The sequence below is a fragment of the Aedes albopictus genome, chromosome 2 (assembly GCF_035046485.1).
Source record: "Aedes albopictus strain Foshan chromosome 2, AalbF5, whole genome shotgun sequence".
Taxonomy (NCBI): domain Eukaryota; kingdom Metazoa; phylum Arthropoda; class Insecta; order Diptera; family Culicidae; genus Aedes; species Aedes albopictus.
This window is the reverse complement of record NC_085137.1, coordinates 396,338,786-396,360,506: the sequence shown is the minus strand read 5'-3', so window position 1 is coordinate 396,360,506 and position 21,721 is coordinate 396,338,786. Positions and strand designations below refer to the sequence as shown.

Genomic DNA, 21,721 nt, shown 5'->3' with positions numbered 1-21,721 from the left:
CGTCTTTTCGTCTTTTCGTCTTTTCGTCTTTTCGTCTTTTCGTCTTTTCGTCTTTTCGTCTTTTCGTCTTTTCGTCTTTTCGTCTTTTCGTCTTCTCGTCTTCTCGTCTTCTCGTCTTCTCGTCTTCTCGTCTTCTCGTTTTCTCGTCTTCTCACCTTCTTGTCTGCTTGTCTAGTTGTCTTCGTAGAAATTCTATTTTAAATTATTTTACTGCTAATAGAAAAAACACCCCGCATTCACGTACTATATCCACTTTATTCGTCGCATACCAAAAATAAATACAAAGCCCTGACTAGTTTATTACTCGCTTAGCCTACTCGGAAAATTTGTTATGGCACCTGACTGAAAATGCTCCACTGCACCGGCGAGCGTCTTTTCGTCTTTTCGTCTTTTCGTCTTTTCGTCTTTTCGTCTTTTCGTCTTTTCGTCTTTTCGTCTTTTCGTCTTTTCGTCTTTTCGTCTTTTCGTCTTTTCGTCTTTTCGTCTTTTCGTCTTTTCGTCTTTTCGTCTTTTCGTCTTTTCGTCTTTTCGTCTTTTCGTCTTTTCGTCTTTTCGTCTTTTCGTCTTTTCGTCTTTTCGTCTTTTCGTCTTTTCGTCTTTTCGTCTTTTCGTCTTTTCGTCTTTTCGTCTTTTCGTCTTTTCGTCTTTTCGTCTTTTCGTCTTTTCGTCTTTTCGTCTTTTCGTCTTTTCGTCTTTTCGTCTTTTCGTCTTTTCGTCTTTTCGTCTTTTCGTCTTTTCGTCTTTTCGTCTTTTCGTCTTTTCGTCTTTTCGTCTTTTCGTCTTTTCGTCTTTTCGTCTTTTCGTCTTTTCGTCTTTTCGTCTTTTCGTCTTTTCGTCTTTTCGTCTTTTCGTCTTTTCGTCTTTTCGTCTTTTCGTCTTTTCGTCTTTTCGTCTTTTCGTCTTTTCGTCTTTTCGTCTTTTCGTCTTTTCGTCTTTTCGTCTTTTCGTCTTTTCGTCTTTTCGTCTTTTCGTCTTTTCGTCTTTTCGTCTTTTCGTCTTTTCGTCTTTTCGTCTTTTCGTCTTTTCGTCTTTTCGTCTTTTCGTCTTTTCGTCTTTTCGTCTTTTCGTCTTTTCGTCTTTTCGTCTTTTCGTCTTTTCGTCTTTTCGTCTTTTCGTCTTCTCGTCTTCTCGTCTTCTCGTCTTCTCGTCTTCTCGTCTTCTCGTTTTCTCGTCTTCTCACCTTCTTGTCTGCTTGTCTAGTTGTCTTCGTAGAAATTCTATTTTAAATTATTTTACTGCTAATAGAAAAAACACCCCGCATTCACGTACTATATCCACTTTATTCGTCGCATACCAAAAATAAATACAAAGCCCTGACTAGTTTATTACTCGCTTAGCCTACTCGGAAAATTTGTTATGGCACCTGACTGAAAATGCTCCACTGCACCGGCGAGCGTGCCCCCTGTGGCGATGCAATGCTCCCCACTCACTCACTAGTGCTTTCGCATAATACTTTCAATGGTAAAATTACTCGACTTTAAACCACTGGTCTTCTTCGGTCTGACAGCAGCACTAGCAGCACAAACCGACCCCATGCTGGTGGCAACGGCAGTTCCGGAAGTACTGCCAACTTCTACCGGTGTCTGTTTTTGTTGTGGTTCCATTTGCGGTGAGCTGTTTACAATACTCCGCTCATCGTATCCTTCCGGTCGTTGGCCACGGTGGCCAAAGTGGTACTGGTGGCTGCAGTCCTCGGCGATGTCGTCGTCAACGTTCAAATGGCCTCCCGTGGTGCTAGTCGTCGTCGTCGTCGTTGAGGTTTTTACCTTCAACTCGCCCAGCTCACCCAGGAATGCATCCAACGAGGGAAAATTCGATTGAAAATTTTCTAAATAATTATCGGGCGGCTTGGCTGCGGCAGTGGACTGCATGGCGGCTAAGGATTCACCGTAGTCCAGCAGGACCACCGCAGGGAAGCTCGTTAGACTGCCGCTATCGGTTGCTTCATCAAAATCTCGTTTTATGTCTTCATTTGTCGAAATTGGACCACCTGAAGCTGATTGTTGCTCGTGATGCTGAAGTTGATAGTGTAGCTGCTGCTGTTGGTGCTGGTGGTGATGAAGGTAATTCTGCTGCGATGGCGAAGAGCACGTCGAGTTCGACGAAGGACACGGCGATGTGGCAATCGGCAGCAGCCCGCCAGGTAATGATGAAGAGCTCGGCGGTAGCGACAGCACCGAATGGCCAGCGTTTCCACCGAGCACCGTTGCCGTTGCCGCGGGGTAGCAGTTTGGTGCGACTGCCTCCAAATTGTGGCCGCCTATCAGATGATGGAAATCGTTTGTGGATGCTGTTGTTTTAATGAATTCCGCCGTGGCCATCGCAGCTGACGAAGGGAACGCCATCGCAAATGGTGATGCCTGCGAGGGGAAGAGAATGAATAGAGGGAAATGGATGAAGCTGTGGTTTCCTCAGAGATGCGAAAAAATTGGACTGATGTTTCACGTAGATAAGGATCTAAAATTGGAAAATTTCTCAAACCTTGGTGAGAAATAATAAGGAACAGGAAACTTGTGACAAGCTCAGGGTAGGCAGAGGCCTACCTATATATTTGTTTCTTAAAAACATTTAAACCGTGACTTTTCTAAAATATTAATGCAATCTGATCTCTTATTATAATATAAATAAATATTGTTTATGGTTAAATTAACCCATATCCACTGATAAATAGTCCAATTCATAGGACAGTACTTTTGAAGTGAATATCTTAATAATTACACAATATTTCAGCATACTGTCTTCGGAGAAGTTGCTCAGAAAATCCATACTTCTTACATGGTGAACAATTAACTTCAGAATTTGCTTACTAGGCACCTCAGTTTTTATGTTTTCAGTAAATGTGGCCAAACTTAGTTCGATGATCTAATTTCAGTAAAAAACTTTCGACAAGGTGGAGCTGGGAAGAAAAAAAACAACTGTTGTTAATATCTCAACTAAGTCAAGAAATAAAAGATGGCGTCTTCAACCAAACCGTTCAAATGTTAAAAAGTCATATACCTGTGTCGAAAAGATTTCCAGTTAAACATTTCCACACTAGATAGCACTGATGTAAATTATTTCACATATACCGTTCTATACCGTTAGGTCGCCAGTCACCGTGTGTCTCGAATATACTTTTTTTTTCATTTTTTCCATATTACGATTGAATTGTATGGCAATTTTCCTTCAATTTCACCAATACAGCACTAATGAATTGTTACCAAGTCAAAGCGCCCATTAAAACTTTTTAAAGTACCATTTTGACACTAAAGTGTGTTTACATGAAGCGGTTTTCTGCTAGTTCGCTGCATTCATGGTGAAAAAACGAAAACTGCGCTAAGGTGATTTAAGCGATAACCTGAATGTAGATGTAGTAACGTTTTTATTCAACCAAGAAGCAATTAAATTCACATATCAGGTATTTATTTTGCATTACCAAAGCAATTACGATTATTCGTACTTTTTAATTGAAACAAAAAGGCACGGTAAATGGATACCCTAAAAATCAATGGTCTCCATTCACCGTGCCCCATATTGTCCCATAAAACTAAAAAAAATTAAAATTTGAAATTGGTTTTTCTAATTAAATCTTACCAGTTATTACTAGAAATTAATAAACACGAAGAAAATTCACTTGGCTGGGATGTTTTGATCGTTTTTAAACAAAATAGAATAAAATGATTGATACACGTTGAATGGGGACCTACCACGGAATCAGGCGACCTTACTACCTTCTACTAATAATTGTACTATATCACCAAATTATGTAAAAAAAACTACTTTCTGGATATTGCTTTAATGTTAACCTATAATAAAAGCAATTAACAGCGGCACCAACAATGTTTATAAGATTGATGTCAAATGACAGCCCATATTCGCCCCAAATCCTCTAAAATCTATAGTGACTGGCGACTTGACGGTATCTCGGTACGCATACAAGGCCTCCCGTAGGGATTTTTCTATAATAATATTCAGCAAATCCTCCCGATAATTCCCCAATGAACTCTCCTAGGATTACTACCAGTTCTTGTAATGCCTCCCGAGGATCCTATAGGGATTCATTCCAGGATTTCGGCAAAAAATCCTCCTGATATTCCACTCATGGTTCCCAAGCATTGGAGCAGATCAACTACCAAGCGAGCTTCTAAAATACGGTGGAGATGCACTGGTGAGAGCACTACACTGGGTCATAACCAAGATTTGGGAGGAAGTATTACCGGAGAAATGGATGGAAGGTGTGTCCCATCTACAAAAAAGGCGAGAAGTTGGATTGCGGGAACTACCGCGCGATCACACTACTGAGCGCTGCCTACAAGATACTCTCTCAAATTTTATGTCCGCCGTCTATCACCGATTGCAAAGAGTTCGTGGGGCAATATCAGGCTGGATTTATGGGTGAACGCGCTACAACGGACCAGATGTTCGCCATTCGCCAGGTGTTGCAGAAATACCGCGAATACAGCGTGCCCACACATCACTTGTTCATCGATTTCAAATCGGCGTATGATACAATCGATTGAGAACAGCTATAGCTGATTATGCACGATTACGGATAGGTACCCGGATAAACTGATACGATTAATCAAGGCAACGATGGATCGAGTGATGTGCGTAGTTTGAGTATCAGGGACACTCTCGAGTCTTTTCGAATCGCGCAGAGGGTTACGGCAAGGTGATGGTCTTTCGTGCCTGCTGTTCAACATTGCTTTAGAGGGTGTAATAAGGAGAGCGGGGATAAACACGAGTGGGACGATTTTCACGAAGTCCGTTCAGCTGCTAGATTTCGCCGATGATATTGATATTATTTATTGCTCGTAAATTTTAGACGATGGCGGAAACGTACATCCGACTAAAGAGTGAAGCCAGGCGAATCAGATTAGTCATTAATGAGTCGAAGACAAAGTACATGATGGCAAAGGGCTTCAGGGAGGAATCACCCCGCCAGCCACCCCGAATTTATATCGACGGTGATGAAATCGAGGCGGTTGAAGAATTCGTGTACTTGGGCTCACTGCTGACCGCCGACAACGACACCAGCAGAGAAATTCAGAGGCGCATTGTGGCAGGAAATCGTGCTTACTTTGGACTCCGCAGAACTCTACGATCGAATAAAGTTCGCCGTAACACGAAGTTAATCATCTACAAAACGCTGATTAGACCGGTCGTCCTCTATGGGCATGAAACATGGACCCTACGTGCAGAGGACCAACGCGCCTTTGGAGTTTCCGAACGGAAGGTGTTGCGTACCATCTACGGCGGAGTTCAGATGGAAGACGGGACTTGGAGAAGGCGAATGAACTACGAGCTGCATCAGCTGCTGGGAGAACCAACCATCGTCCATACCGCGAAAATCGGGAGGCTACGGTGGGCGGGTCACGTCATCAGGATGTCGGATAGCAACCCGACTAAAATGGTTCTCGAGAGTCATCCGACCGGTACAAGAAGACGTGGTGCGCAGCGAGCTAGGTGGGTCGACCAAATCGAGGACGATCTGGGGACCCTACGCAGAGTACGGAACTGGAGACAAACAGCCATATTCCGAGTGGAATGGAGGAGGCTACTATGTGCAGCAGAGGGAACCCTGGCCTTAGCCTGACCGGTAAGGTAAGTAAGTGTTTCTAACGAATATCTGGTGAATAATAACACCAGGTCTTGCAATACCTCAACAACAACCTCCCACCCAAGTAACACACTTGTCACCGAAGAGTCACGGCGGCGCAAGTTTTTGTTGCGCAGAAGTCACTGTGACTTACTTCTAGCAAGTAGATGTTTATTTGTTAGAAGTAAGTCGCAGTGACTTCTGCGCAACAAAAACCTGCGCCGCCGTGACTCTTCGGTGACAAGTGTGTTACTTGGGCATTTAGCCATGGGGAAGCAAAATGGTACAGATTGAGTCAATCATACCCAAGCTTTTTTTTGTCATGGCAAAACATGTTGTATGCAACTGTAAAAATCTTCATTTTGCAACTCATTGCATAAATAGGGCCTGGGACTATTTGGGCAGGAGCACCTATTGTGAGCACTTGCTGCTATAACTCAGTCAATTTCGAACCAAGTGATATGAAATTTTGTGCATAGCTAGACACTGTGCGTATCTTACCATATTCCAAAAATCAAGTCAATTGGTAGAAAACTAACTAACAAGCAGGGCGCAAAACTTTCGAGCATACGTGTTGAAGTTCACCGTGCGACAATTTTCATTCACTTGCCAGCATATTCATAGTCAGCTGCTCGATACTCGTTTGTCAACTGAATGAAAGTCAATGAAAAATTTTGTAAACATCTTACAAAAAGTGTTAAATTGCTGATAAAATATTAACGTTTCGATTACATTTAACGGTGCTTTACACAGATCAAAGGACGGGCCAGGGATTGAACCCATGACCTTCTGCATATGAATCAGAAGCGGTAGCCACTAGACCACCAAGCCCGTCAAATCCATCGTCCGATATCCATTGAACATTCAGAAGATTTACTGGACACAATAGATTATGGTATGGATGACCTAGGATATCCCGACTAAGCTGATACTGTCTATTGAACTTCCAGAATACTTATTGGACATTATAGAATACAAATCTAAGCTTTGTATAATTAAAGAAGTTACGGTTACACCCGTACACCTTAGGATCTAAACTCAAAAACAGTTTGGATGACCTAGAATATTATTTCTGACCTGATACTGTCTATTGAACTTTCAGATGACTTACTGGACATAATAGAATACAAATTGTGGCTTTGTATAATGACCAGGGTACGAAAAACGGATCACGCCGAAAAACAAACGCTTTGTCCTAAGCGGTGCATGTTGGTAACAAAGGCGCTCCGCAACAAACGCATGTCAGGCGATGAGAGCAATAAAACAAACATCGCTTGCCGTGCGTGTGCTGATATTTCGGCTTTTCTGCTAAAATTTTCGACCCACATTATCGAATTCATAAGCATTTGGACGAAATAAGACTCTTGCAAACCTCAGAGTTGAGTTTCAGTTGTAAAACAATGCGAAAATCACGATGTGAATAGAACGAGACAAAAATTCCTACCGTTTTTGTTGTGAACAAACTCGGAAGCGATTTTGTCATTATCTGCTAACGAAAAAACAAAGCGTTGTTGCCGTGCCTTCTTTGTTGGCTGTTTTTCGCTTGCGGCGGCATATTCTGCGTACACTGATAATGACAGAAGTTACTGTTACACCCGTCGACTTTAGGATCTAAACTCAAAAATAGTTTGGATGACCTAGGATATCCCGACTAACGTGATATTGTCTATTGAACTTTCAGAAGACTTGCCGGATATGATAGAATACAAATTGTAGCTTTGTGTAATGAAAGAAATTACTGTTACACCCGTAGCCTTTAGGATCTAAACTCAAGAACAATTTGGATGACCTAGGATATTCCGACTGATCTGATACTGCCTACTAGTTTTTTTAGAAGACTTACTGAGCATGATAGAATACAAAACGTAGATTTGCATAATGAAAAAAGTTACTGATCCATCCGTAGACTTTAGGATCTAAAGTAAAGAACAGTTTGGATGACCTAGGATATCCAGAAAAAATATGTTGCATCATATCCTGCTTGTTTTATGCTATTGAGCACCAAAACCACAGAAATACGTAGAAAAAAATCTATAATAGCGCTTGAAAAAAATCCGGCTTCAAACCATTCCACAGTGGGAAAAATCGACCCAAAAAACGGATCTTTTAACGCCGCTGGTTTCGGTACGTGAAGTTGACCATTTCTGACGTAAAAAATACGAGAAATCGATTGATGCTAAATTCATTCACCGCACGGCACGGGAAGTGGTCCATTTTGCCCCATTTGGCCCTTTTTTCATACAAAAAGAAAATCAAAATGTACTTTCAAACAACTAACACGACCGTAGATCGTTGAAACTAGCTGCAGGTGTAATTAGAGGTTAATAGAAATCATAAAAAAATATGAAAGATTCTTTGAAATGCTGATTTCGCCCCATATGCCCCAACAACTGCTAGAAATTGTGAATTTTATATAGTTATGAATGGATTTTTAAGGTTACTGATTTGAATTTGATTTTTTTGCATAAACGAAAAGCGCTAGATCTGTTATCACCATAATCATCTTCAGTAGTTGTCCAATTTGCCCCATTTTGCCCCATTATCGTAGAAAAATAAGATTTAAAATGCATTTATAAAGAACAAATACTGCTATGGAACGTTGAAATTAGTTTTAGTTGCAATTGGAAGCTAACAGTTATCATGGGCATATATGAAAATATTTTCCCTATTTTTCCCCACATGACCCTAAAACTGCTGGATGATAACATTTTTCGTATTATTTTATGATGTCACTTGGTGCAATACAGGAAGTCCTGTTAATTTTTTATGTACAAATACGGTTTATCGATTAGCTTTAGAATTCTCGGGAGGGTACAAATAGCTGTCCATTTCACCCCAATTTGCCCTGATTTGTTTTCGCCTTGATTAATTGATTGGTTTCCCGCATTTGCTTATGTCCGAATTGCTGAAATTTTGGTACTGAAGCCAATGCAATCGAAAGGACAGTTAAAAATATAACTGGTGGAGAATTCAGGGTATTATAAGCATCAATAATAATCTAATTTGTGGCAAATATGCACACAACTGATTTAATGAGGCATCTCAAATATATATAATTTGGTACTTTAAGACCAAAAGGGCTCCAATCAATCAATTTAGCGCATATTTGACATATTTCTTAAAATGCTTATTATGCCCTTAATTCCCCATCAAAAGCTGAAAATATAGAAAAAAAATCATATATATGTCTTTTTGATAACATTGGTTTCAGTACCAATGCTAATAAGGGAAATTAATTTATTCATTACCTGACAAAAATCATTGCAAAATAATTTATTCATTACATGACAAAAAATCATGGCTAATTGGGGTGAAATGGACAGCTATTCATACCATTCCGAAAATGATTCTAGTATAAATCGATAAACCGCATTTGAATATATCCAAGATGTTTCAGGACTTCATGTTTTGCATTTAGCAACATTACAAAACCATACAAGTTTTGTTATTATCCAGCAGTTTTAGGGGCATGTAGGGTAAAATAGGGAAAATATTTTCATATATGCGCTTGATAACTGTTAGCTTTCAATTGCAACTAAAACTAATTTCATCGTTCCATGGCTGTATCTGTTTCTTATAAATACATTTTAAATCCCATTTTTCTATGATAATAGGGCAAAATGGGGTAAATTGGACAACTACTGAATATTATACTGGTGATAACAGATCTAGCGCTTTTTGTTTATGCAAAAAAATCAAATTCAAATCAGTAACCTTAAAAATGCATTCATAATTATATAAAATTCACAATTTCCAGCAGTTGTTGGGGCATATGGGGCAAAATAAGCATTTCCAAGGATCTTTCATGAATGTTTATGATTTCTATAAACCTCTAATTACACTTGCAGCTATTTTCAGCGATCTACACTCGTGTGAGTTGTTTGAAAGTACATTTTGAATCTCTTTTTGTATGAAAAAAGGGCCAAATGGGGCAAAATGGACCACTTCCCGTGCCGTGCGGTGAATGAATTTAGCACCAATCGATTTCTCGTAATTTTTAACGTCAGAAATGGTCAACTTCACGTACCGAAACCAGCGGCGTTAAAAGATCCGTTTTTTGGGTCGATTTTTCCCACTGTGCATTCTCACAATCCCAACAAAGTTCCTCTCCCGCTAAACAGGCATACAATATCATAAAAAACCCCAGAGCAACATGCATAGAAAAATAACGCCAACGCTCAATCAACAGCAAACAACCGAACCGCCGACACTCACCTGAAAATGGCCATTCAGGATCATTTTCGCGTTTCGCTGCCGGCGCGTTCTCCGTCGGCGGTAATTGCCCTGCTCGAACATATCGTTTGCCGACGGGTCCAGCATCCAGTAGCTGCCTTTGCCACCGCCGATTCCACTGCTGTTGCCATCGTTGGAATCTGCACCATCGCCACCGGCACCAGCAGTGGACGGTTTGCCACCGGACGACGATGACGCCGATTTGTCCCGGGGTACCTTGATGAAGCAATCGTTCAGCGAAAGGTTGTGCCGGATGGAGTTTTGCCAGCCTTGTTTGTTCTCGCGGTAGTACGGGAAGCTGAACGGAAGAATGAGGTAAAATTAATCAATTATATTTGAACTTGTAATATCATGACTAATGAACTCATACGGTAATTTTCTTACAAAAATGAAAAAAAAAAAACGAAATATTTTGACTAGTTTTATTATAGGTAGATACTATGGATAATTGATAAAATTAGTCACAACATTTTATCCATTGGATATTCCGATTGCAAGAGAATTCGTGGGGCAATATCAGGCTGGATCATGAGTGAACGCGCTACAACGGATCAGATGTTCGCCATCCGCCAGAAATCGGCGTATGATACAATCGATCGAGACCAGCTATGGCAGATTATGCACGAATACAGATTCCCGGATAAACTGATACGATTGATCAAGGCGACGATGGATCGAGTGATGTGCGTAGTTCGAGTATTAGGAACCCTCTCGAGTCTCTTCGAATCTCGCAAAGGCTTACGGCAAGGTGATGGTCTTTCGTACTTGCTGTTTAACATTGCCATAGAGGTTGTAATAAGGAGAGCGGGGACAAACACAAGTGGAACGATTTTCACGAAGTCCGTTCAGCTGCTTGGTTTCGCTGATGATATTGATATTTAAGCTCGCAAAAGTTGAGACGATGGCGATTCTTACGTCATCCGACGTAAGAATGAAGCCAGGCGAATGGGATTAGTCATTACAAAACGCTGATTAGACCGGTAGTTTTCTACGGGCACGAAACATGCATTCTACATGCAGAGGATCAACGCGCCCTTGGAGTTTTCAAACGGAAGGTTTTGCGAAGGTTGCGAATCATCTACAGCGGAGTGCAGATGGAAGACGGGACTTGGAGAAGGCGAATGAACCACGAGTTGCATCAGCTGCTGAGAGCACCAATCATCGTCCACACCGCGAAAATCGGGAGGCTACGGTGGGTGGGCCACGTCATCAGGATTTCGGATATCAACCCGATTTAAATGGTTCTCGAGAGTCATCCGACCGGTACAAGAAGACGTGGAGCGCAGCGAGCTAGGTGGGTCAACCAAGTGGAGGACGATCTGCGAACCCTACGCAGAGTGCGGAACTGGAGACAAACAGCCATGGATCGGGACACGACACGGATATTCTACAAATATAGGATGAATAGAATTTAACTGAAAATTTCAATGACTACTCTGTATTATATTGTAACCCACCGAAAAATATGTGATAGTTTTGTAGTAGTTTTATATATTTATGATACTTTTCAAAATACAATATGTATTACAAAACTGCGCATTAAATAAAAACAAGTAAAAACTTTTGTAGCCCTTCTATAAGCTGGGATATAAAATATGTATACTAGGGAATCGCGCCACTTGGGCGGTGGCTTCTATTTTCGTCTGTTTCCCGCTATAACTCAGTCAAATTTGAATCAATTGACACAATTTTTGGGATGCAGTGAGATAGGTATAGTATCTACCCGTGTACAACATTTCAAGTCAATTGGTTCAAAATTGACTGAGTTATAGTGGAAAACAGACGAATATAGAAGCCACCGCCCAAGTGGCGCGATACCCTATATAGCTAGACTCATTCTTAAACTCCACCAAGCGCTAGTAGTTTCATCAAACAACATCAATTATGGATCCAATTGTTACAGGCTACAGTAGCCCTCTACAACGAACGTTTCCACTAAACGGGAATTGAAAGATCTCTACAGTTCGCAAAAATGAGAAAGTCATCAAAAAGATTCCACAAGTTGGACCGCAGACAGACGCATTGGAGCTCGAGCAGGGGAGCAAAGACAGACGTTCAATCATTTCCTCGTGATACACCTAAACTCTAAATTTTCCAATTCCATCCACACGAACGCCTCCTCAACTATAGCAGCTGGAACATATACTCACCAGTCATTGTCGAGAATTGTAGTGCAGGATGAGCTCGCTCATTGTTATACTTGTAGGTACCATAGTGGCTGCAAGTAGGTACAAGCAGACCACACAGACCAGATAACACTCCCAATCGAGACGAAGATTATTTTTTCTAAACGATGTGTTCAGCGCCACCATACCAGACCGAAATGGGATTCCTATCGCTTTCCCGATTTTTTGCGCAGACAGTTTTCTTTTATATCTTTCTGTTTTGTTACCACCTATGTGTGAATGGGTTATTCAAGACCAATTGAAGATATCTTGATTTTTCAATTCTTTTTCTGTATGCAGGAAAGCACACTCTTATTTAACTTTCAAACGGTATATCCCCCTCAGTTTGTTATTTTGCAAACCTCAGTGAAAAGTTGGAGAGGTGCACGACAAGCTCGGCACTTGAGTGACAAAATTAATCACTGATGAGAGTCATTCGATGGGCCCACCAAAACTTGATGAAGTTAAGAAGGCCCTATATAAACTGGGATACAACAATGCTGGGAAGGACGAAATCCTCGTTGAACTTCTAAGGCTTGAAAGCAAAAAATTCTTGGAGCATAAAAAATCCACCGGTTTCTTATAAAGATATGAATTGCTGAAGAATTGTCCTTCAAATGGTTGGATGAATCATGGTCAATGGTCATATACCCTATCAAACTAGGTACAGGTGTACCTAGATTTAGTCGACCCTCGCTTTTATGTATTTTGATTTCATTTACATTTTTGATGGACAAATTTTTAAAATCCAATCAGTTTAAAAGTTACAGTTTGTATTATGTGGGGGTTTTCAGACTTTTGGCACACGGAGCACTTTATATAAATAAATTGTTTGGTGAAGCACCCATAATGGATTACTGCACGAATTTTCATTGGCCTGCTTACTCTCACACGAAATTTGACGTTTGAGAGGTGTCGGCACCGCTCAAAAGTCAAATTTTCTGTGAGAGTAAGCAGGCCAACATAAATTCGTGCAGTGGACCATAGCGCAAAGCTTACCTCATGACATACTTAGTTTTATATACAGTAAAACCTCCATGAGTCGATATTGAAGGGGCCATCGACTCAAGGAAATATCGAGTAATGGAACAAAAATCCTTTGGGAAGCTTTTTGAGGGGACCATCATAGTACACAGCAAAAAAATATGAAAGTTAAACAGCACGTAAATTGAAGATCAACTGAAATTTGCGGCAGAAAAATGTAAAACACCAACATTTAACGTCAGCTAAGCAGCCCGCTGCTGGTCAGACGGCTTGTTTACAGATTTTGAAGCATATTCGCTTTAAATTTACATGCATCTGCTATAAATCATGCCAGCCACTCTCCGTCAACGAACGGCTGCTCGCAGCTGTGGTGGTTTCCCCGTTGCTTCTCTCAGTACTCTCTGCAGCAGCCGGAGCATGTCGGGAATGCGTGCATTATGGTAGAAGCAGATTAACTTTGACTGTCTGCTCATCTTCAACAAGCTGAGATAGCCGAGAGAGCTCGGGCGTGCTACTCACACCCCAAGGATCTGAGTTCAATTCTCACTCGGAGCTCAATTTTTCTTTACATTTTCTAACAGACATCCGCAATGTAATTTTAAGATCGCACAAAAATTTCCATCATATATGACGGGGTCCTTTTGTTACATTCGATCCGTCGGAATTTTACAGGTTTTTTTTTTTCGAACTGTGTAACCCAGAAATTATTTTTCAGTATGGAAAAAATTACCTCCATGAGTCGATATCGAGTCAAGGAACATCGACTCATGGAGGTTCGACTGTATTTCCTTAATCTCATACTTTCGTTTCTGAATTCATTTTTTACAAATAAGTCTCGCTTTGTCGAAGATCACGGGTGATTCTCTGGCGATATATTTACAGATCCCTTAGCAATAACAACATTTTTGACGGATGTATGCAAACTGCCCATTCGCCAGACTTATTTTCAAAGCTTTCTAACAAACTGGGCTGCAAAACGGAGAGTCGAAAAGGAGAGCGTCCAACATAGCTCTGGTTCCTACCTCATGCTTCCACGGGTCAAGCGATGACAAAGACCGCCAGCTAAAATTTGTGTGCTTAGCTGGTAGTGCATCCTGGGCACTGTTGTCCTTCTGACTTCAGCTAGATTGAGGAGGTACGACCCGAGCGTCTGTTCACCAAGGAGGTGCGGCTCAAACAGCGTCTGTTCTAGCATCCAGCGGCTGAGTATGCTCCTCCACCGGAAGCTATACCTAAGGTGGCAGCCCCACCACGGTGGATAGGGGAACTTAGGCCAACAATCTACTGTTTCCGAAACCAAAAAACCGTTACATAAACCTAAAAAGAAAGATTACGAAACGAACTTATTCAACGGCAACAACTTTTAGCGCGAAACAACGGACAAGAATTGGATCCGGGAATGTATTAACCCTAGCCCAGCAGGGTAAACTGGCACAACTAGCCAATGAGGCATGCCGTATTATGCTTGAGATCCTATCCACTTATCCGCGAGCGGTAATGGCGGCGGCGGGCACAACCAACCGATTCGAATTTTGACGTTTCGTGGGGATCGCAATCGGTTGGCGCCACCGATTGGTGGGTGAAGGGGTGAGGAGGAGAATGAAACTGTTTTGATTTTCCCCCAAGAAACGTCAAATTCCGAACCGGTTTGATATGCCCGCCGCCGCCATTACCGATCGCGGATAAGTGGATAGCGCCGACATTGCTATAGCGCCGACATTGCGTCCGACCATCATCTCCTAATCGGCGAGATCCGACTGCGCATTGTCGGGATCCAGCGACAGGAGGAGCAAATAAGGCGCCGGTTCAACACACGCCGACTGGAAGACTCCTTCGTCGAGGAACTAGAGAACCGTGCTGCGGATATTCCAGCAGGTGGAAGCGTCGAAGAACGCCTTCGTCGCCACCGGCGAGAATAATTTGGGTGAGCTACGCACCCGGAGAATCAGTAAATCACAGATGATACCATGAGGAAGATAGAGGAGCGAAGGATCGCCACAGCCGTGATAGAACGAGGAGCCACAGCCGTAGCCCGTCAGCGCTATTCGGCTCTCGAGAAGGAAGTGAAACGCTCATGTAGACGGAACAAAACAGCGTGGGCGGACTCCCTAGCCGACGAAGGCGAGAAAGCCGCAAACACAGGCGACATCCGTCTCCTCTACGATGTCTCACGTCGCTATAGTGGGACCAAGATGAATTCTATGATGCCTGTGAAAGACACGTCTGGACAGTTACTGACCGACCCGGCTGACCAGTTGAAACGCTGGTTCGAGCACTTTGGAATCCTTTTTCAAGTGTCGGTCACGCCATCAACACCTCAGCATGATCCGCCAAGGTTTCGACGCATTACCCGTGTCAACACCGAAGCTCCATCAGTGCAGGAGATAGAAACAGCCATCCGTAGCATGAAATCGAACAGAGCCCCAGGGGTCGATCGCATATCAGCTGAGATGCTCAAAGCTGACCCCGTAGTATCCGCACAACTACTGCATCAATTATTCCGCAACATATGGGAAACCGCGACATTTCCGGCCGACTGGAATCAAGGCGTCTTAGTAAAGGTACCCAAAAAGAGTGACCTGACTGTATCCGATAATTGGCTTGGCGGGGTATCATATTACTGTGCATCGTTCTCATATTCCTCTGCAAAGTGATTCAACCAGATACAGGACAAGATTGACGCAACTCTCCGACGGCAGCAAGCAGGATTCCGTGTCGGATGATCCTGTGTGGACTATATTGTCACGCTCCGTATCATCCTGGAGCAAATCAATGAATTCCAAGAGTCTCTCTACCTGGTGTTCATTGATTACAAAAAAGGTACCCGGCAGTACATCGCAGCAGAGGCAGACCCAGAGGCTCATGGCGGCGCAGCCTCAACAACGAAATCAAGCAAGTCGACAGACATTCGACCTAACATTAGGTCAAGGCGATGGCTGACAATCGCCCAGGATGCAAATCTCTCAATTCGACCTTCTGCACCACCGTGGGTGCCCAGGACTGAAAGTAAATAAGTAAGTTTCTAACAAACTTCTTTCAAGATTTCTTATGACATCCTCACCGAGAATTTTAATATATTCCTGATATTTATGTAAAATTTGTAGCGAATTCCATAAAAAGGTCAAGATACGCCGGCGCGAGCGCAATGCAGTTTTAAGATCGCCCAAGCGCGTGTTCCGACCGGTTAATAACTGTGGAAGTGCTAAAAACACTAAGTTGAAAAGATCCAGGCCAAGTTACAATGATATGTTAAAGTATGAAAGAAGACGATAACAAGGATTTAAGATCATTTTCGGCCGGGTTTTCCCTTTTCGACCTTTCCTTCTTTTGACCACTTGCCCTTTCGACCTTTTGTCCTGCTTAGATTTTTTATTATTTTGACCGTTTGACCCCTCGATCTTTTCACCGTCGACCTTTTGTCCTTCGATATTTTGAAGCAAAGAAATTTGCTCTTTCGATTCAATATTTTAATTACTTAACAATCCAACTGTTTGGAATTGAAGTGTTTTTCCAAAAATGATTATTTTGAGGGTTGGGTTGTAATGCTTGATTGCAGCAAATTCATCTCTAGATAGGCATAACAGTATTCAACAATTTGGTAGAACGAAGTTTTTGTTTCATTTTGAAATACGCGAGTTCCTCTAAAACCCCTTCAAAGTTCTTATTGAGTTCAGTAGATTTTTTTCTGTGAGTTAAAGTTACTACACAAGAACGTCTCTACGAACAGAAGTTTTTGGAGTAACTTAAAAATCAGTCTATTGATTATACAAATACATTCTGAAAACAACTGCTTAGTACCTATCTGCATCAGTTCATTGAGTACAGATGTTATCATGGGAAAGAAAAGATAACGATTCCAGGAGATGTTTCGAAAATTCGGGGCAGTTTTGGAAATCTGATTTCCCAAAATATGTCGGAGCTGCGGTTTAACATCTCTATATTTTGAGTTTCACTTATGTTTTTGAGAATGTTTTGCTAAAGTTTTCCCTGGTGTCCTACCTTTTGTCTATCTGAATCTTGAAATACTCATAGAATATTGCAATCCAGATATTTTACACAATATGCCTAGGTAATCTTATTGGAGAATGTTGGAAGTGGACATCTAAGGACCGATGGAGTTGGTGAATTGCGAAGAAGAACGGGGGTGTGGTGAGTGTTGAATTCAGGTTGGCTTTCTACTTCACAAAACCGTTACCTTTTCTGTGGCAGTGTTGGTCAACGCGCCCTGTCGCGCGAATTTAGGAAGACGTTGGTTCAATCCTCACCAGATTTTTTTCGCAATTTTTCCTCTCAATTTTTCCATTTTTCAACATAAATTGTGCCTATAAACTTCAGTCATTACCACGGGGGTGCTAAGGTTTTGTTGCCGCTTATCGTGCGCACCAATACTAACATTCAGTCAATACAGCAGCGGGAGAAAATGTAGAAAAACGCACCTTGGCAAAGAAAGTTTGTGAAAAGAAGTGTTGTGTGTCTTTTTACAAAGAATTAGGATGCTATAGGAACTTGATTTAAATACCGACACTCTCAAATTCAAAATTATTAATGTATTTCGTTCTTTCATGCTCAACACATTCATGAGATCTAATCTGAAAAAAGCGTTTTGGCCCGATATCCCTCTTAAAAAGGTAAACATTCCACTTTCACGATTGTGTTGGTGGACATTTTGACTGGAGTATAAATTTATGCTTCACGTAAGGAGGCACAATCCAACCTGTCAAACTCCATAGAGAAAAAATAGGATGCCGTCCCCCCGGTCATTACGTACGTCTAACATACCATTTCGGTTGATTACCAGAAAAGCAACATTATTCGTGTTCGTAAAAAATGAAAAAAATAAAAGTACGAACAATACACAACATTGGAGGAAAAAAAATAAAATCTTCAAAATCTTGCTGTTGGGGGCCCACTTTATAGGGTTTGCCCCGGGCCCCCCGAAGCCTAAATCCGGCACTGACTACACATAAATTTACCTAAATCCAGATTCGAACTCGAGACCTGTCGATTGCCAACCGCATGCCTTCCTATCTGCGCCATCCTAGAGATGATGAATTGCACCGCTCAAATCAAAACATAAACTTCCCGTGGTTTAATAATGATCAGACTTCGACTCCTATTCAGCAGTGGTGAATTAGCACAACATTATGGTTAACGACTGAACAATAGATCATTCAGCTGTTGTTCAGTAAAAAGCACGTGTTTTTCATCATGTACTCTGAGTCGAAGTATGATGATACGAAAGCACTTATTTGGCTTGTGAAAAGCACTGTAAAGTATCGTAGAATTTGTTCAGTTAGATCTATTCAAACCCCACTCTGCAACGGTCATCAGCCTAACTGAGGACCGCGAGTGGGTCTCTCATTCTCGCAGCATCCAGATAACGAGATAGGTAGATAGCAGAACACTCAACCTAACTCCGGCAGCCCGGAGATAGGAGAATAGCTCAGATCGATAGTTAGTCAGTCTTCTCAGTGCGCGAATACACCACACGCATAACACGTTGTCGTCGCAATAAATCGATTTTATTCTACATGGTGATCCTCGGTGTTATAGATTGTGGTGGAAGAAACTTCTCGTCGGTGCGGGAATAATAACTAGTGCGATCACCGTGCTAAACACTCTGGGCCGCGGATATCCCTCCAGAGGCGCGAATCGGGAATAGATCGTTTGAGAAACGGTAGTTTCAGTCGCGATTGACCAGTGCGTTAGGTCGAAGACGGAACAAACACATTATACAAATACATGTCCTAATTTGTACATGAACTTAACAAGAAGCAGAAAAAAGTCTTGTTAAACTATGTTGTATAGGAATTACTGCGAGTCGAATAAAAATCTTATTAAACGCTTGAAAAGTGTTTTAATTTTTTTTTATCTAGTTCATTTATTTGGGGCTCAATCGCGTATAACGCTTTACGGAGCCGAAGATCTTTTTTGTACTTAACAGTATACATTATACAGAGTAATAACTTTTTCTTGATATCTATGTGTTTTAAATTATCACTGTTAATACCAATACGAAAAGTTGAACATTGGCTACTTTTTCAATTGAAATAGCATTTGTACAGTAATGTGTTCATCATAATTTTATTTCAGCTATAATTACTATTATAAAGCAACAATTCAGCATGCATGCTTGTTTGCGGCTGGCAATTGTTAGTTGGGTATTCTCCATTAATGAAAAGTACCAAAGAGTTCGCATATTTGAAAATATTGCAGATGTCCATTCTGACCCTCTTACCCCCATCCATGAAATTTTGCAGCAACCAAATCAGTAAATAGATCCCAGTTGGTTAACCGGGGATTCCAGAAAAGCAAGGTTTGCGAAGTAACATTTAAATGTTCAAAAAAAAATGCAGCGATGATCGCATGGATGATCGGATAAAGATTCTTCATCTGATACATTCCAAATGCTCAATTCAGAACTAATTATGTTAGAGCAAAGCGTTATGTCTAACACTTCCTCTCAAGCAGATACTAAGAAGGTTGGGCGGTTACTTATGTTAAGTAATCCAAGATCTCCACTACTTAAGTATTCCATCAAACTGGAGCCTTTCAAGTTAATATCTGAGCTGCCCTAAATTATAAGGTGAGCATTAGAAATGCCTTTTGAAGAGCAGTATGCGATGACTAGCCTGAAATTATCCCTAGGGGATGGTTCATCATACGGTAAATAAACCGAACAATGGACGTATCAATAGAAAACTCTCAACTAAGGTATACGCCAATTATATCAACATACACATCACTAGTAGTTAGTTCAGCGACAATAGCGTTATTAACAAGTACATTTGATCGAGGCATGACACGCGAGTTTTCCATATCATTTTTACTAAAAACAGCAAACACCGGGTTGATAAGGTTTCTTAGTTGGAAATTTCCCTTACTTCCCTTAGTAAGGACTAAAGCCACTTGGGCTGTGCAATTTTGCATAAGTCTGAATAGATTGATCGTTGGTATTACGTTGAATATTTATCTGAGGTATACTAACCGTAGCCACTACCCAAACTAGGCAAGATCAAACTCTCCACAATCACAGAACAACAAAGAACAGCAGCGATAGAACCAAATCGGTATCAATTGGGAAACGCCAAATGCGAGGGTACACAGAATACACTGTGTAAATCGCATAATACGAAACCATAGAGGAGAAATCTTGAACTAATGAATGGCATCTTCATAATTCCGCCCTGAGATAATTACTGGAAAAAAATGTAAAAGTCTAAATATGTTTCTTAATTTTCCTGGAATTCAGTCAAAACTTCTTTGAAGAATTAAATACGCCCAAAGTTCTTATTGGGGTACCCACAAAAATGATCGTAAGTATTTCAGAAGTTCCATCTGACTAACTATGTGGAGAACTTGTCTTGATAATTCTAAAATATTTTTAGTGATACAACAACTCAATTCATGATTCAATTCCAAACACGAGAAAGGTTTCCACTTTTACTTCCGAAAAACTGGCTTGCTCAGTCTTGGACTATTCAAAACGGTGTGATTTGCTTTTCTCGACGTTCCGGCTCTTTTATTAGGCCTCTTTCAAGAGGATAGCTGTCAACTGTCAATTTATATTTAGGGGATTCACCAAACAGATCAAATTACTGCGTAAGCCATGATTAATTGATTATTGTAATATTTCATGAAATTGTGAATAAAATAATCCAAGATTGCCGTGACGTTTAATCAGTGAATCCTCCTATATTCTTCACGGCCACAACGTCACATTTTATATGGATTCAATTTATAGCATATATAAGCACATTTTTATTCTAGCTTATTTTGAGCAGCGACAGTACAACATACCGAATTTTACAATCCAGATCCCATCAATTATCAACACCCAATTTTGCACTTCACTCACTTATCCATGATGTATTTGTAGATCCCGCTGAGCGTTAACCGCTGATTCGGTGCACTACTGATTGCCATCGCAATCAGTGCAATGTAGGAGAAAGGCGGTTTTTCCGGGCGATGGGCCGCCTTCAGAAATGAAAACGGCAGCGACCACTGATTTAATCCAAAATATGCTGAACCTGGGAACCCAGCACTGGCACCTGCTTCCATCGGAAAGTATCGTCCATTTTGTGCGAACAGCGATAACTCCTGATTGATACTATGAATTTGATCTAACGCGGCGGCATACGAACTGTACGGTAACATTGTCTTCCTCTCGACGGAACTTCCGGAACGCTGCGTCGATCTGCACTAAACCTCTGGCGCTTGCGTATTCGAAATCCAAAATCACTGAACCGATTTTCCCGCCTTCCGAGTCGCGCGACATGCAATTAGTGACTAAACTGAGGAAAATGATCATCCAACGATCCTTTCAGACACGATCATCTATTTGTTTAACAGACGCGAAAAACAGAAACATCACTCCACGGCCGCGCGCGCGCACGCACCCGCCTTAACCCTCCACTCAGCCGCTTTTCCTCGGTGGGTTTTCCTCCTGCTGCTGGACCCACAATAAACACGCTGGCTGCTGGCTCTGGCTGCTATTTAGCTGGCAGGGCAGCCTGCTGCAGCGCACTTTATTTATGTTTTTCCGTACATTGAGAGTAATAAAAACAAAAACGCCGAAAAGTCGGTAAACCTTGAATGCTCTTTGTTATTGCTGCGGATTGCTTCTCCCTGAGAGCACGCACCAACCAACGACGGACGACGACGCGCCGCTAGAATTTCTCCGAGTTGGCTCAAGAGTGGACGGCGGGCGGGTGGAATGTGCATTAGAGAGTTGATGGAAAACTGTGTGTTTCCAAACATA

The 21,721-nt window shown here is 41.6% G+C and overlaps 2 protein-coding genes across 2 annotated transcripts in view; one reads left to right on the top strand and one right to left on the bottom strand.

Annotated features, from left to right (window-relative positions):
• The window catches only part of LOC109414878 (DAZ-associated protein 2), a 353,216-nt gene that overhangs the window by 92,688 nt on the left and 238,807 nt on the right, over positions 1-21,721 (top strand). The window lies entirely within an intron of this gene.
• On the bottom strand, positions 1,261-21,379 carry LOC109413521 (forkhead box protein C1-like). The gene is made up of 3 exons (XM_019687205.3): positions 20,819-21,379; positions 9,794-10,109; positions 1,261-2,360 (listed from the first exon to the last, which is right to left on the bottom strand). The coding sequence occupies exons 1-3, from the start codon at positions 21,115-21,117 to the stop codon at positions 1,434-1,436; spliced, it is 1,542 nt and encodes a 513-aa protein (XP_019542750.3). The 5' UTR covers positions 21,118-21,379; the 3' UTR covers positions 1,261-1,433.

Bases quoted from the DNA above. Each gene is read 5' to 3' on its own strand.
- LOC109413521 (XM_019687205.3), bottom strand. From the start codon at position 21,117: ATGTTACCGTACAGTTCGTATGCCGCCGCGTTAGATCAAATTCATAGT. The intron at 10,110-20,818 runs GTGAGTGAAGTG...TCTTCCGTTCAG, and splicing joins TACAAATACATCATGGATAA to CTTCCCGTACTACCGCGAGA. The intron at 2,361-9,793 runs GTGAGTGTCGGC...TTCCCCTCGCAG, and splicing joins TCCTGAATGGCCATTTTCAG to GCATCACCATTTGCGATGGC.